Genomic DNA, 17686 nt, shown 5'->3' with positions numbered 1-17686 from the left:
TGTCCCTTAGTATATACATGTACTCGTATGCTGCAAAAATAGTTTTATAAACGTTTGAAAATTGGCTTCACCTACCATATATTGTCTTGCAACTACCTAGTCCTTTTCCATGTTCCACGAGAAGTAAATCTCCAATAAACCTTATCCGCCGAAAAGTGAGACGTCTATTGTTTACAACTTTTTACTCAAATGTTCAAAATTTGCTCTGCCAATCACCGAAGTTGAATTATATCTGAAACGATATCGACCGATCCGGATTCATCAAAGAGTTACAGTCTATCGAAATGCAAGAGGATATCGAATGCTCACCATGTAATTTAAGAGGTAATTTTCAAGTATCAACAGTATGTCTTACACATTTTATTATTCTTCCGATACGTCTTTGACATTTTTCATTCTTACAGCACTTCTGATAGCAATCGGATCACGACACGTCTTTGACATTTTTCATTCTTACAGCACTTCTGATAGCAATCGGATCACGACACGTCTTTGACATTTTTCATTCTTACAGCACTTTTGATAGCAATCGGATCACGATACGTCTTTGACATTTTTCATTCTTACAGCACTTCCGATAGCAATCGGATCACGCGTTCGTCCTTTTCCGTAACCGGTAAGAAGTTCATTTGCGGTTACAGAAATAGCCGTGTAGTTACGATTGTTCTGATAGATATTTTCAATAAAATGATAACAATTCATGGTTGGAATGTTGACATTACAGAGACAACCATTTTCTATCACCGTTTACAAATGTAGATATGTAAATAAAAAACTACACAAGGACCCCATCAGTCAGTGATTTTTCATTTTAAATAAAGAAAAGAATGAAAGTCTAGCCAAGTAATTATATTTATCAAGGACCGATTTAAAGTCTGGCTAAGTAACTATATTTATTAAGGACCGAGTGAAAGTCTAGACGCTAGTAGGTATACTTCTTAAAGAACCGAGTGAAAGTTTAGCCTAGTATTTATACTTCGTTAGGACCGAGTGAAAGTCTAGCCTAGTATTTATACTTCTTATAGGACCGAGTGAAAGTCTAGCCTAGTATTTATACTTCTTATAGGACCGAGTGAAAGTCTAGCCTAGTATGTATACTTCTTATAGGACCGAGTGAAAGTCTAGCCTATTATGTATACTTCTTATAGGACCGAGTGAAAGTCTAGCCTAGTATTTATACATATTATAGGACCGAGTGAAAGTCTAGCCTAGTATGTATACTTCTTATAGGACCGAGTGAAAGTCTAGTCTAGTATTTATACTTCTTATAGGACCGAGTGAAAGTCTAGCCTATTATGTATACTTCTTATAAGACCGAGTGAAAGTCTAGCCTATTATGTATACTTCTTATAGGACCGAGTGAAAGTCTAGCCTAGTATTTATACATCTTATAGGACCGAGTGAAAGTCTAGCCTAGTATGTATACTTCTTATAGGACCGAGTGAAAGTCTAGCCTAGTATTTATACATCTTATAGGACCGAGTGAAAGTCTAGCCTATTATGTATACTTCTTATAGGACCGAGTGAAAGTCTAGCCTAGTATGTATACTTCTTATAGGACCGAGTGAAAGTCTAGCCTAGTATTTATACATCTTATAGGACCGAGTGAAAGTCTAGCCTATTATGTATTCTTCTTATAGGACCGAGTGAAAGTCTAGTCTAGTATGTATACTTCTTATAAGACCGAGTGAAAGTCTAGCCTATTATGTATACTTCTTATAGGACCGAGTGAAAGTCTAGCCTAGTATTTATACATCTTATAGGACCGAGTGAAAGTCTAGCCTAGTATGTGTACTTGTTATAGGACCGAGTGAAAGTCTAGCCTAGTATGGACACTTCGTTAGGACTGAGTGAAAGTCTAGCCTAGTATTTATACTTCGTTAGGACCGAGTGAAAGTCTAGCCTAGTATTTATACTTCGTTAGGACCGAGTGAAAGTCTAGCCTAGTATTTATACCTCTTACAGGACCGAGTGAAAGTCTAGCCTAGTATGTATACTTCTTACAGGACCGAGTGAAAGTCTAGCCTAGTATATATACTTCTTATAGAACCCGAGTGAAAGTCTAGCCTAGTATTTATACTTATAGAACCCGAGTGAAAGTCTACACTCAGTCACAGATCTAGAATCTTTAGTTTAGGTATATTAGATGGATCGATCGTATAAAATACCAATACGACATCAAATCACATTTCAAAACACTTCGTTATTCGTATATCGGAAAATGAAAGAAATCATTCGCTCAATTCGTGTAATTTGATGAGGGTGTTGTTAAATTTTATGTTACGCAATTTCGCGTTTTAGTTATACAGTAAATTAAGGAAAATTGGGGTAAAAATGATGAGCAATAGAGGAAATATCACCGCCAAATACCATGCACAGTGTGGAACATTTTGTCGTTATTGTAAATCAGTCCAAGACAAATGTCTTGAAGTCTGGAAACAAGTCATTTATCTTGGATTAATTTAGATAAATCTAAAACAAGCACTGCAACAATTATGGCTCAGTACGCTTGATCATGAGTTCAGAAAGATGCTTTCCAATTTCGTCTAGAGGAGATTTACTCCGGTCCCTAATTTCTGGAGAAACACTCTGGGGATAATCTGCATGAACTTTAGATAGGGACCTCTTTCTCACCTCAGTTGCAGACATAATTATGTCAGACCAATTTAGAGCTGTATGATAAATCTAATGTGGGACAAATTCATCATAAACAAGTAGATCCCACCTACGCCGGCGTAAGAATTCGGAATCTGCAGTTATATCGCTGGGATTTGAATTTACTATTCAAGAGTAAAGGTATAAAACTCTAAATATAGGGTACCCAAGTTAGTCGATGTAAAAACAATAAACCAAATAGTATATATTTCTTCTCTGTATTCTCATATATTTATACATAATCAATCTACATTACTACCAAAGTTCATCCCGAAATTCCGTATACTTCCCAAGATATGCAGAAATGAATTCGGAAAAAATGCCTACTATATTTTGATCGAAATTTAGCTGGACTCTGGCAATATATCACTAAACAGAATGTTGAGCATTGCAACAAGATCTTATATAGAATTTGTAGCATTAGATATAATTTTCAAGTTGAATTTCTTACGGTACCCTAGTTAATAAATTGAAGTCCGTAACAGTTCCAAGTGACTGAAAATTGTTAAATCGTTAGCACTTTCACTTATCACAGCCATTCTGACCGGTGTCACTACTACCCAAATCAGCATCATTATTATAAATCTTCAATCATCTGTGTTAATATGGTTTGGAAAAATAGACATAACAAGACATTTCTATTTTTTTTATTGATAACAATTAGTATTTGAGTCTCTATATCATTCTGGGTCCTTTCATCCTGTTTTGGGTAATTAGTGGTACCTAAAAGCCTAAGGAATATAAAATAGAGAGTTGGGTAAACATGGACCTCTGGATAATCCAGAGATGAGGTCAGGTACCTAGGAGGAGTAAGCATCCCCTGTCGAACCGTAACACCCGGTAGGGCTCACGGCAGGTGTGACCGATCGAAAGGGGATGCTTACTCCTAGGCACCCGATCCCATCTCTAGTATATCCAGGGGTCCGTGTTTGCCCAACTCTCTATTTTGTATTCCTTAAAGGAGTTATGAAATTGATCACTGTTCGTTATTTTCACCTTTCATTAAACCTGTCTCTAATATGAATATAACAGTATTGAAATTGTCATTTTAAATTGTCACAGAACCTCCAAGGTTACGTAAAGCTGCGTGAAAAGCTACGACATTGTCCCTATAAAAAAAGCATAAAACAAAGTAAGATAGAGAAACTAACAGTTTCAGTGGATGTGAAGATTTGCGAAAATGCTATTCTCATCTTGATGGACATGCATGAATAATACAAATGCCCGTTAAGATTACCATTGATATGATAATGTTTCGGAAATAGACTACAAATAAAACAGTTTCTCGTCATCAGGTTTCTCTCACATTTAGGTTGATGATACCTCTTGTATTGCAGTGTGAGTTTTCTTGCAATAAAATCAGCAAAATGTGAAATGTTGATTTTTGATATATCACAATCAGTTTAGAGAATGTGAAAACCGTTTACTGATGGAGAAGTTTCATTCAATATTAGGATGAAAGCTTGTGATGATCAATCTCATAACTCTTATAAGCAATACACAATAGAGAGTTGGACAAACACGGACCCCTGGACACACCAGACGAGGGATCAGGTGCCTACGAGGGGTAAGCATCTCCTGTCGATCGGTCACACCCGCCGTGAGCACTATATCTTCATCAGGTAAACGGAATAATCCGTAGTCAAAATCAGCCTAACAATCAGTATGAAACACGTCAGACAGAATTTGACCCAATGAAAGATTGTATTGGCAAACTAGATAGTTATAACGACCATAGTATCTGCGAAATGCTGAATTTAAACGAGGCTGTTGAAACCCCATGCACCATCAACTTGTTTGTCAGTAGCCTGCCTCGATTTAAAAATTGACCATATGTATTTCCATATATGTACTCTCCAAGAATATTGTCTTTATCCGAGTTCATGATAGAAATTCCCCATTCTCATTTGTGTCATCCAAAGTTTTATATCTGGAACATTATAGGTACTGACGTCCATAAGATATGCACTTTCGATCACAATTTCAAAAACTCGGGGGAAAAGTTGTATTTTCATGACGTCAAGTCTTAAGATAGTCATCATTTATACCTCAGAAGATTGCATAAACATGTTTCTTTCAAAACAAAGTAGATTTAGCTCCACAAAATCAATTAGAAAGAAATTAGACCAATGAATAGTATAGATAAAGAAGAAAATAACATCTTCAAATGAAATTCGGAGACACGTTGCTTCAGACGCACCAATTCATGATTCATGTGCGTTTGAATAAAATAAAAAGCATGTCATAATAAAAAACCCAGAAAATACATGAAATGCATAATTTGTGGCTTTTATCGCCCGTTGATTAAGTTTCTCTTTTTCAAACAAACTTCGTAGGGAATGGCTCTACGAAATCCTCTTGACATCCCACCCAGAGAGGGTAAGGGTTTTCCGGCCTCGTTTTCAATATCATAGTTCTGTACCAGTGTTGTAAGGAAAAGAAATATTTCCATTTTACCCAGGTTCTTGGCTAAACAATCTCTCGGGCCTAAAATGAAAACATGTGAGCAAATTAATTACTACGTCACAGAAGCAAGACCACCACATGTCTCTGTGTTTTAAATTTTTTACTGAGTGACCCTATGAAAATATCCACACTCCTAAACACATGCGTTATTTCTCTCTCTTTCTCTCCATATCTTTTTCTCCATTCTCCTTTAATTTTTGCTTTCAAATTAAAAGTATCGTTTGACCTCGTGATACTGGGAATTTATCCAGTTTTAGTTTGTATATTATCCATGGTACTTAGAACCGATCAATCAAACATTTTCCCGTGGAACCATTATATGCGCATCTTGCGACCCCTCGGTCGAGGCCTCTGCTTGTGGACTGTTAGTCCCCAAGGGTCTCTTCAGCCGAGTAGCTAAGTACTTCGTTACTAGCTTGAAAATACGGATGTATATTTAATTGCTGTGATAAAATTTAGAAATTCATTTCAAAATTAAGGATTATCTCCCTCATGCATAGCTCTGATCCTTAGACGAATCTGATTCCAGTCTTATTTCGGATTTCCAGTATTTCGGCTTGAGCATCACTGAAGAGACATTATTTGTCGAAATGCGCATCTGGTGCATCAAAATTGGATCCGTGTAAGTTTTACATCTACATTGTAAAGTTCCTTTGTCGAGGATGAGAGAGAGTAATATTGTAGTTTACCAGACTCAGTATACACCATTTCGTGTATAAATGATAAATGTGAGAAAGAGGCAAATTTTTTATCATTGATGATTCTTTATACCACACATACCTAGCGAAAATGTAGCGTCCACCTTTTCATAACCAGTCAGTTCCCCATTCTCGTTCAGAAATCGCTCTGGTTTAAATTTCTCTGGTTCGGGAAAAATAGCCGGGTCCAGGTGGACGGTGCTTAATACCGGCATCAACCAAGCATCTGTTGGCAGCGTGAAACCTTTGACCTCGATGTCCTCTGAGAATGTGTGTACAGGTGGGATGACGACGGTATCAGAGACACGCAGAACTTCATACATCACGGCTCGGCAGTAAGGAAGCTTCACTTGGTCCGCCATAGTCACGGATCTGTTCATCCCAACATGTTCCTGTATTTCTTTGCGCATGCGTACAACTACATCTGGGTTGTGGATGAGGAACAAGATGTACCAATAGATTTCGTGAACTGACCGCGTACTGGTAAAGTACAGCACATAGCCCATTATCAGAAGGTCTCTCTCTACAACACAAAATTATGTTCATCACTATGAAAGGTGAAGGTAAATATGAAAAGTGAAGATAAACGAACAGTGATCAATCTCATAACTCCTTCGGATGAGACCACAGAATCCGAGCATCCGTGTCACAGAAGGTGTGGTACGATAAAGATCCATCCCTGCTCAAAGCCCATAAGTGTCGAGCATATGTCTAAATTTTGCAGCCCTTCACCGGCAAGTTTCCATATGGGTGAAAGATTCTCAAGAAGGACGTTAAACAATATTCAATCAATCAATCATAACAAAATAGAAAGTCGGTCAAACACGGATCCCTGGACACACCAGAGGTGGGATCAGGTGCCTAGGAGGAGTAAGCATCCCCTGCAGATCGCTCACATCACCGTGAACCCTATACCTTGATCAGGAAAACAGAGTATTTCATATCTAAGCATATAGTCAAGGGTCTAGCATATGTATATATATACATTCACGTTTTAAGTTGAAGAAAAGTAATCTGCACAATCACAGGCGGTAAGTCGGAAGACTATTTGCCCGTATTTGAATAATTAAGAACAATCAACTTACCTCCAAAGCCTGTCAGATCTTCATTATTCAATTCTCTCCTTTTCTGTTCGTTTAAGAAACTGTAGATGAAATCTTGGTTCTTGGGATTTTCTAACGTTTCTTTGTGCTCGTCCATTGATGTTTGAACGATTTTGAAGATTTCGTCCACCAGGAATCGTCTTCGTCTGACCTTAAAACGATCTCCAGGAAGATACTTCAGCCATTCGACGAAGCCCAGAATCAATTGCTCAGGATAGATGGCCATGGCTTCATCTACTAAATCCACGAGTCGAGTAAGATTGACGTCGCTGTGGGCAAATCTCTCTCCGAAGAGAAGAGATGATATTATATTGTAGTGGCTTGTTTTTATCAGTCTGCTTACATCGAACGGTTTGCCTTCCATCTTCTCTACCTCTTGGAGGAAATCTGCCACTTCCCCTAAAACGCGGGATTCAAGATTATCACTTCCGGAATCGATAGCTTGTAATGTATCATGTCCGAATTTCCTCTGATTTCTCCAAATGTTTCCAGACCCTCCAGCTATACCTATAAATATTATTTATGATTAATGTATTAATTCAAAATAATCAATATCTAAATTAGAATTTTAACCAGTACATCAAAGTCATTGATGTTCATTTTTCAGGTCCGTTCGTGTTTAAACAATATATAATCAACATCATATTGTTCCCTCAACAATACCTGAAAGTTCGAAATACTCCGTAAATCCGAAAGCTATGGGGTGACCGGAAGTTATTTCTCCATTTTTGACCATCACCTCTTTGATTGTGTCATAGCCACAAACCACGATGACCGTTTGACCAAACACCTTCAGTGTGAACATATCGCCATGTTTCTTCTGCAGTTCGCTAGAAATCAATTCAAATTCAAATTATCAAATGACCATTGTCTTCTGCAGTTCGCTAGAAATCAATTCACATAAAAATTTATCACATGATCATTGTCTTAATTCTCCTTCTTGTTCCATAAATGATATTGTGTGATGTAGTCTTTAATCGTCTTTGCAGTGTGTTGTGTTATATAGATTATACAAGGTCATCAGTTGGCTTTATACGCTACACAGGGTAACAATTACACTACCTGTGTGTATGACAATGCCTTTTTGCTTCGATAATACAATACTTTGTACTCATGTACTGTGCTTTAGTGTTACTATAAATCTCTTCCTTCGACATAGATGATGCGTATCATGCGTCTACCAAATACCGTCAGTTGAAAACTATAAACATGCAATAAACAGAGAGCGTTTGATTCATTTTTTGATCACACATCTCATCTACCTTTACCTGCGGGAGAGATGTGACACCAATTAACATATAGCGATATATGGGAATGATTTAGCGGCCAAGAAAACTCCCAAGATTTACACTACATTAACAACACATTGCAGTATGTGAGATCGTGTCATAGGTGCAAGATAGGATATAAAAGTGTTTCTTTTACAGGAAGTACGGAGATTCCGGCTTCATGTCCACGTTTCCTACAAAGGGTAGTCCCGGCTCCCTGGGTGGGAGGTTTCTGTTGTCTTGGGTCCAGAACACCGCTGCAAAGCCTACTATTACAGCCACAACTAGAAGTACAACCGGCACGGATATCATCATCACAGGACCTACCAAAATAGTACAGAGAGATATCACATTAAAGGTACGTATATAAACTTAGATTCTAAAGACCCAAGGGCCACAATCTGTCGGTATCCTTAAGGACTACAACATTTTGTGGGACCTCCTTAATAATCACAACGTTCTGGCGGACCTCATTGATAATCTCAACATTCTATCGGACCTCATTAATAATCATAACATTCTGTCGGACCTCATTAATAATTATAACATAACATCGGACCTCATTAATAATTACAACATTCTGTCGGACCTCATTAATAATTACAACATTCTGTCGGACCTCTTTAATAATTATAACATTCTGTCGGACCTCTTTAATAATTACAACATTCTATGGGACCTCTTTAATAATTACAACATTCTGTCGGACCTCATTAATAATTACAACATTCTGTCGGACCTCATTAATAATTATAACATTCTGTCGGACCTCATTAATAATTATAACATTCTGTCGGACCTCCTTAATAATCACAACGTTCTGGCGGACTTCATTGATAATCTCAACATTCTATCGGACCCCATTAATAATTATAACATTCTGTCGGACCTCATTAATAATTATAACATTCTGTCGGACCTCATTAATAATTACAACATTCTGTCGGAACTCATTAATAATTATAACATTCTGTCGGACCTCATTAATAATTATAACATTATATCGGACCTCCTTGATAATCACAACGTTCTGGCGGACCTCATCAATAATTATAACATTCTGTCGGACCTCATTAATAATTATAACATTCTGTCTGACCTCATTAATAATTACAACATTCTGTCGGACCTTATTAATAATTACAACATTATGGTGGACCTCATTAATAATCACAACATTATGGCGGACCTCATTAATAATTACAATAATTCTATCGGACCTCTTTAATAATTACAATATTCTATCGGACCTCATTAATAATCACAACATTCTATCAGACCTCATTAATAATCACAACATTCTGACGGACCTCATTAATAATCACAACGTTCTGTCGAACCTCATTAAGAACTGCAACGTTCTATCGGATCTGATTAATAATCACAACATTCTGTCGGACCTCATTAATGATCACAACATTCTGTCGGACCTCATTAATGATCACAACGTTCTGTGGGACCTCATTAATAATCACAACATTCTGTCGAACCTCATTAAGAACTGCAACGTTTAGGGACCATAACGTTCTGTCGGACCTGATGCACCTTGCTCTCACAGAATTATGGCTGACGTTATACGCTTTAAAGCCCACCCCCCCCCCCCCCCACACACACACACACACACACACCTTATTTGTATCCGACATCACGCGCACAGTTTGTTTTTTGTTTTTTTGTTTGGACAAATAATGCGGTCACCGTGATTATTCTTTTAAAAGACTCCACAGATGTCCGCTCAAGATTTTGTCTTTAAGGTGGATAAGTACTTAATGTATATTGTATATTGTTTTTTCAGTTGAATTTGAATAAACCTTAGAAATATTTATTTGAAAATTCTCGGCTATAAATGAAGCAGCTCTATAGGTGATTGCCATATGTAATTGTTCATATCTTATATTGTCTGTGATAGGTTGATATTTTACCGCAGTGAAAATTATTTTTACAACTGGTCTAGATATTTAATTGTCGGTAGCTTCGGCTATTATTTCATTTTACTGGTAGTAAAATTAAAATTACTTCATGGTAGTATCAATAAATAATTGTGACTAGGATAGTCATTCATGAATTCTTATTGTGGTAAAAAAATTATTTAGTTTTACTGGTAGTATAAATTGTTATACTACTAGTAAAATTACTACAGTAACTGATATAGATATTCATTTGTGGGTAACTTTGGCCAGTGTTTATTTTTACTGGTAGTACAATTAATTTTACTGGTAGTATAAATAAATAATTGTGGGTAGGATGGTCAACCATACACGTCAAAGTGATCGTAAATGTAATCGTACGTTTTTACGATCTACGGTCGGTTTGGGAAACGGTCGCCTGAGCGGTAAGTCTGAATTTGTGGTACTTCGCTTACTTCTCGATGTCAGTGAAGCGTAAAACAAACAACCATAGCAACCAAGTACTCCGATACGTGTATCTATACTGTCAGCTGTTAAACTAGACTAAGTACTGTGTATGTATACACCTGACGTAAACTGTAAGGTATTACAGACTGCAACCATTACGTATTGAATTCATTTACAATAATTAAAACGACATCATATAACTAATGCGTTTCATTCTATATACAGGGGTGATGTTCAAAGTACACCATCTCATATACTTTCAAAAACTGGGGGGAAAACACATTTAAATGACTGTTAACATAATTTCTATACATACATGTACATGCAAAAAACAAACCTTACAAACGGCTGTCAGACCTTGGATCGCAAGACAGGCGGAAAAGGAAGCGCGTAATGAGTGGCCCACTTCCTCTATACCTTCGGAACTTCCGGTGTTTGTTTTTTTTAAATTATCATTATTATTTATTTTCGTACTGAAATTTGCGAAATGATTCAGAGAGATTACATATCATGTCTTTTTTAATTGAACGAGCGTTACTTTTCAATATGAAATTATTTTCCCTTCACGTCTACAATGATATAGTGATTAACGGAGAATCTAATGAAACGGAAACACAGGTTCACGAGAAAATGTTCTCTGTAACAAGGCTACGATTTTAAGTACTATATTCGCTGTAGTAAAAAGATAGATTACTGATGTCTATTGATTCTTGCGCTGTCGAGGGATTTTAGAGACATAACATGCAGCATTTACTAACGCGCTCTATCAGATAGATGCCGGTGTGAAGAGGTTCCAGGATTTTAAAACTTATAAACTATCAAAAACTGAGGCATCTATTCTTATGAATTAACAATTTTTGCCAATAAACTCTGAAACTCTTGCTCCAGAGTTACTGCTTGCACCTTTGATATTGCTTAACATGTGAGGTGAAGTCGGTAAGCTATAATAGAATCTTACTTAATTAGTAAATAAACTATACCCTGAAATAGCAAAAATGAGAGTTAGGTGGCGGATCTAATCCAGTTTTTTTTTTAAAAAATGACAACTTAAGATAATGCGATAATTCATCGATGCTTGATTTTGATCTTACAGATTTTTTTTTTTTTTTTTTTTTTTTTTTTTTTTTTGATACTTGTTGAATAAATAGAATATTCCTGTTCGTTTCTCCAATCCGTGAATTTAGTCTTGAATCAGCCTTTATATGGAAATTTCCTGGATACCAAGAACAAAGCAACATCATAGACGTTTAGGTCTACAACCAATCGCACATTCTCCGGGGCTTTCCTGCAAGCCGAAAAACAACCCGAGAAGTTGCAAATGGTTTACAACATGATCAGCATAAAATTGTGTGAGTGTTCAGCGTTAGTTATGCTTAAAATAGTTATGACTAGGGTCATATTTATCATTTCATTTTATGAAGATTTATAATCATATTTAATTTACTTATATACATCTCATTCAACGAAGGACACCCCCCCCCCTCCGAGACCAAAGATCTGACAGATCGATAAGTATTTAAATACGGTATTCTTCTGATATTTTTGATGCATGGCAAGCTCTTTTACTATTTATTCGTAAAATAAGAGACCTCTTTAAATAAGAGAGATATCTCTTTCAATTAGAGAAATATCTCTAATGGTTGTAGATATATCTCTTTAAGTTAGAGAGATATCTTTTTACGCTAAGGAGATATCTCTTTAACCAAAAGAGAGATTTCTTTAAACAAAAGAGATATCTCTTTACGCTAGAGAGATATCTCTTTCTCTTTGAGAGATATCTCTTTAAGCTATTGTCTTTCTAGCGTAAAGAGATATCTCTCTATCAATGTAAAAAGAGATATCTCTTGAAGTTAGAGATATCTCTTTAAATTTTCAAAACGAGATGTTTCTTTATCTGAAAGAGATATCTCTTTAAATTAAACACATTTTTTTTTTATCATAATGACTTCTCCCTGTTGCATTGCTATTGATATGATGTAGCCCTGGGTTTTGTTTTAACCAATCGAAATACTTCTAGTGTAAGAAGTGGTTGGTGTAACATTGTCAAGTTGCCGAGAGGCTAAATCCAGTCTAGCTCACATATTTTATCAATTTATTGTCTTTGTTTTGTTTTTTACCTGTATACACTTTACATGCGGAAAACGCAAAATCTTCGCCTGGGATTGCAGCCATCATGGTAAGATTTGCCTCGGTGGGCTTCCGGTTTAGGGAGAATTCCTTAAACATTCAAACTTTCTCTTTGGGAGATATCTCTTTTTCAACGATATATCTTATACATTGAGAGACATCGCTCAATGAATTCTTAGAGAGATATCTCTTTAAGTGAAGGAGATATCTCTCAAAGTAAAAGATATATCTCTCAGAATAAAAGAGATATCTTTTTAAGTGAAAGTGGTATCTCTCAAAGTAAAAGAGATATATCTCTAACTGTAAGAGATATCTTCTCTAAGTGAAAGAGATATCTTCTCTAAGTGAAAGAGATATCTCACTAAGTGTTAGAGTTATCTCTAAAAGTAAAAGAGATATCTTTAAGTGAAAGAGATATCTCTCTAAGTGAAATATATACTAGTACATGTATCTCTTTTTTAGAGAGATGCCTCTTAAAATTAAGAGATATCTATCATTTTAAAGATATATATCTTTAAAATAAGATTATATATATCTATAATTTAAAGAGATATCTTATTTTTAGAATGAATAGTAATAGGGCTTGCCATATTGTTGTTCTTGATTTTTTACATGATTATATAAATCACTTTGACGAATTTTCGTAAAATTTTATTAACAGTTACTGATATGTACAAACAAATGGATAAACACATTTTTTTTTATTTTTTTTTTTTTTTTTAATTTCGGATGAGCATGTTGGGCCCATTTATAACACACACAAACACAAATATTTACAATGTATGAATTGAAATGATTATATTAACTGAAAATGAATACAATTCATAATGTTCCACAATATTTCAGTGACATTTCAGACCCATTGAAAACTTCAGGTTTAACCACATCACCATAGCAACCAATTTTGCTCACCAACACACATATAATTTGAAGTTGTATGATTCATTTGCACTACAGTGAGAATATAAAACAAATTAATATACCACCATATAATTTTCTATCGAAGACATCGGATTAAACCATATCTCCATGGCAACAAATTTTCCCTAGCAACAAACATAAAATTTCAAATTGTACAATTCAACTGTACTGAAGTGAGAATTAATTGTAAATATATCACAATAAAATTCTCTGACATGGACCCATTGAAGACAGAAGATCTAACCATCTTTCCGTAACAACCAATTTTCCTTAACAACACACCTGAAATTTCAGTTCATATAATACAGCTGCACTGGAAAGTACATGTATGATACAAAAATATCACCATATAATTCTCTATTGACATGTATTCTATGTCTAAGTCTTTGGAATTATTTTACATTCATGTTAAAATTTGTAGTTTACAATACATACCCACAATTTTACTTTGTAAAATTATCAAATCAGACCTGTTTCTAAATTCATATGAAACAGAATTTATACAGAAACTTCTACGTGAGAAGAAAATATCTCTTGCTGTGGCCTTCATTTCGGCAGGCATTCAGATATTTCGACGACGTTTTATCTATTAACAATGATACCTTTCATTTATACATGTATGTCAATTCGATATATCCCTGCGAGCTCGAAATAAAAGACATCACATAGTCGTTCACTTCTGCTTCATTCTTAGATATTTTATTGAAAGTAGACATTAACGGCAAACTAACAACTCAACTTTATGACATACGGGATGATTTCAGCTTCTCTATCGTCAACTTCCCATATTTATGTAGCAATGTTCCATTATCACCTGCATATGGTGTTTATATCTCTCATCGGATTCGATACGCAAGAGCTTGTTCTGCGTATGGCCAGTTTTTAAATCGAGGCAAGCTACTGACAAACAAGTTGATGATACAGGGGTTTCAACAGTCTCGATTAAAGTCAGCATTTCGCAAATTCTGTGGTCGTTATAACGATCTAGTTTGCAAATACAACCTATCATTGGGTCAAATGCTGTCTGACTTGTTTCATACCGATTGTTAGTCCGTTTTTGACACACTGATCAAGATTTAGGGCCCACGGCGGGTGTGACCGGTTGGCGGAGGATGCATATTCCTCCTAGGCACCTGATCTCATGCTGGAGTCCGTGTTTGCCAAACTCTCTATTTTGTATTGCTTGTAGGAGTTATGAAACTGATCACTATTCGTTTTCTTCACCTTTCCTCTACACATGTACCTGTAAATATACATATTAGTAAGCTGTTCCCAAAACTATCATAACTAAATGTTTACAGCTTTATTCTCTTTTAGAGTATCTATGGAAACCCATTTTACCATAGCAACATGCATTAGAATCAATAAATTCCCGTCAAGAATCATCATACACATAATATGTATTAATAAAAATCATTTTCATCAAAATCCTGATATGCACAATATCAATTTGTAAGTACATGCAAGTAGAGCAAACACATGTTATTCAACATAATTCAATTTGATAATGCAGATGTCCTTGATAGCCCCTATATTTTCAATGAGGGATAAGTCTGATTTAATGTCCTCAGGACCTTTGAATTGTGTTTGCAGCCAATCTAGAGAAAAGGAAAGCAATTTGAATGGGTTCCAAATTTCCCACGGCCACACGCATGTATTTAGCAACGATGGAAGGATTTGCTTTCTAAAACACTGATTTTAAATACACCTTTACTTTTTCTAAGAAATACACTTTCTTTTTGTCATTTTTCAATGCCTTTCCTTTGTCATCCTTATCAGCTGATCTTTCCTTTGTCATCTTTATCAGCTGATCATGATAAAAAACATTTAATTTTTTTAAAAATTATTTATCATGATCAAATTTTGAAATGTCCAGCGTCTCGGACAAACAAAACTGCTGCATGTATCATACCATCTTAGCTTGATAGAAATGACCCTGTACCCTGTGTAAAGTAAGAAGTATATAATTAAAATCCTAATACATGTTCTGCTTGGTGTGTATACATATGATTGTAGTAGTTAGGGCTATATAAACCGTGGACATCGTCCTGGGTAGCTCAGTGGTTGGAGTACCTGACTAGTAATGCAGGGTCCGTGGTTCAATACCCGGTCCAGCTCGAGTTTTTCTCCTCTTCCCCATATGATTTTTACTCTAGATGGTATTTAGAAGTTAGAATTACGGGTCTTTCGGATATGACCTTAAAAACGGGGGTACCGTGTTGCGGCAGGCGTTGACACGATAAAGAACCCTCACAGATACGGCCTTGAGCGCTAAGCATGGGGCTAAAATTTGTGGTACTTCACTGACAGCCGGTGACGTCTCAACATAAGTGAAGAATTCTCGAGGGGACATGAAACAAACAAATAATCAATCGGATCAATGAGATCTGAGTCCTCCAAATAGTACGCTGCCATTGTGACATCTTTTAAATTTATTTATTATAATTTCTGATACATTGTATACACACTCTCTGGGGTATCTCCACATACCTACTTTTATATTGCTAATAAAAAAAAACCACCAGACTATAGGAACTCTTCAATTTCGGGAGATAAAATATTGCGCCATGGAAGTCATAATTTGAACGAAAAAGTTAGTGATAGATTTTATTATGGAATTTACATACCTAGATGGTAAGTAATGCAGCATTAATAGTGACACAAAGACTATGAAGTCAAATAACTTATCTGAAGTGAGCGGCAATGTCACCTGGGTGCACTTTAATTTCTAAAAACCGACCAGGGCTGAATGTAAATTTGTTTTTCAAATAATTATTTTGGAATATTTTTTTCCAAATATTTGTTTTGAATTCATTTCTGCATGGATTGGAATGAAATTCAAATTATAGAATACAAGAGACATGGCCACAATGCTCACCTGAGTGAACCTGGTCCTGATGTTCGTGAGAAGATCTAAATAAAAAAAAAAAAAAAGAAAAAAAGAATTTTCCCTCCGACAGACAACTGGTGGTGATCAGATAATCTCACGTAAGCTTTCAGCTCAGATGAGCTAACAAAAATATCGAACTAATCTGACTGACATACAGTGACGGGCGCAGTAATTTTTTATGGTAACACATGTGTTGAAGAAAATAAGTCAACATGAGCAATGGAAAGTATAACGCACTATCGCAAAAAATATTTCTCTCTATGGATGCTACCATCTTGATCCATTCAACAATTAAAAGTCTTTGCAGGCTGTGACTTTCGCATACTGTACAGTCAAGACCTCCGGTGACTAGGTTGACTCGGAAATAAAAAAAAAAAATAAATAAATAAATAAATACATAAATCCGGAATCTGAGAAAAGCAATGTGACTGTGACGTCACGGTCCATCTAACTTTTTTATTACAGCAGCCACTCGAGATGCATATTATTGATGAATAATGAAATATCCGTATGACTATTATGATTGATGTCATTATATTGAAATTTATAATCAATGAAATTGTAACAGAAAACAAGGGATTTTTTTTTTTTTTTTTTTTTAGAAACATCACATGAAAGACATCAACATATATAATACGTTGCTAATGCTATATTGTGGAAAGGAAATGTGAAAACATGGACAATTCCGTCGAAAACGTTTTTGAATTTGTACATCACAATATTCGACCTAAAACAGTATGGGGCACTGGTCCAGTTCATTATTATTATTATTATCAAAATAAAGAAAAACAGAGTTTGTTTCATTTTAAACCCTGCAATGTTTTTTTTACCTTTACTATTACGTGTATAGTGCAATACTTTATATATTTATTCACCAACCAAGAACCCCCAGGGAGTGTGTACAATTCTAAAAATAAGATTCATTATGAATACATGTTGCAAAATAGATCATGAATAAGTTTCCACATTGATGTGAAAATATATACATTTCTTATGTTTTAGCCTTTGATGTCTTTACAAATTGTAATGAATTTAGCCATTTCCTATGAAATAAAGAAATCTAGAGACCAATACAATAAAAAGCAATCTTCCTTCACAGACAAGCACCCCCCCCCCCCCCGGGAAAATGGTGGAGAGTTATCAAATTCTTACTATAAACTGAATAAGTCATACAAACCTGTGCCTACTGTCAAACACAATGCAC

At 35.6% G+C, this 17686-nt stretch overlaps 2 protein-coding genes across 2 annotated transcripts; both read right to left on the bottom strand.

Annotated features, from left to right (window-relative positions):
* Nucleotides 1-4578: 4578 nt before the first annotated feature.
* On the bottom strand, nucleotides 4579-6335 carry LOC125665708 (cytochrome P450 2D4-like). Its single transcript, XM_048898494.2, has 2 exons — nucleotides 5902-6335; nucleotides 4579-5142 (listed from the first exon to the last, which is right to left on the bottom strand). The coding sequence occupies exons 1-2, from the start codon at nucleotides 6323-6325 to the stop codon at nucleotides 4946-4948; spliced, it is 621 nt and encodes a 206-aa protein (XP_048754451.2). The 5' UTR covers nucleotides 6326-6335; the 3' UTR covers nucleotides 4579-4945.
* Nucleotides 6336-6863: 528 nt separating this feature from the next.
* Nucleotides 6864-8502, bottom strand: LOC130050688 (cytochrome P450 2B1-like). The gene is made up of 3 exons (XM_056150908.1): nucleotides 8348-8502; nucleotides 7586-7752; nucleotides 6864-7429 (listed from the first exon to the last, which is right to left on the bottom strand). Exons 1-3 carry the CDS (start codon nucleotides 8500-8502, stop codon nucleotides 6864-6866), a joined length of 888 nt encoding a protein of 295 aa, XP_056006883.1.
* Between the last annotated feature and the right edge of the window lie 9184 nt (nucleotides 8503-17686).

The sequence above is a fragment of the Ostrea edulis genome, chromosome 10 (assembly GCF_947568905.1).
Source record: "Ostrea edulis chromosome 10, xbOstEdul1.1, whole genome shotgun sequence".
Lineage (NCBI taxonomy): Eukaryota > Metazoa > Mollusca > Bivalvia > Ostreida > Ostreidae > Ostrea > Ostrea edulis.
Note: the sequence above shows the minus strand (reverse complement) of the source record. Positions and strands in the feature narration are given on the sequence as shown.

Excerpts from the sequence above, each read along its gene's own strand:
- LOC125665708 (XM_048898494.2), bottom strand. The coding sequence starts at position 6,325 with ATGGGCTATGTGCTGTACTTTACCAGTACGCGGTCAGTTCACGAAATC. Across the intron at positions 5,143-5,901 it reads GGACGCTACATTTTCGCTAG|GCCCGAGAGATTGTTTAGCC; the intron begins GTATGTGTGGTA and ends TTTTCATTTTAG.
- LOC130050688 (XM_056150908.1), bottom strand. The coding sequence starts at position 8,502 with ATGATATCCGTGCCGGTTGTACTTCTAGTTGTGGCTGTAATAGTAGGC. Across the intron at positions 7,753-8,347 it reads CCGGAATCTCCGTACTTCCT|CGAACTGCAGAAGAAACATG; the intron begins GTAAAAGAAACA and ends ATTGATTTCTAG. Across the intron at positions 7,430-7,585 it reads GGAGTATTTCGAACTTTCAG|GTATAGCTGGAGGGTCTGGA; the intron begins GTATTGTTGAGG and ends TAATATTTATAG.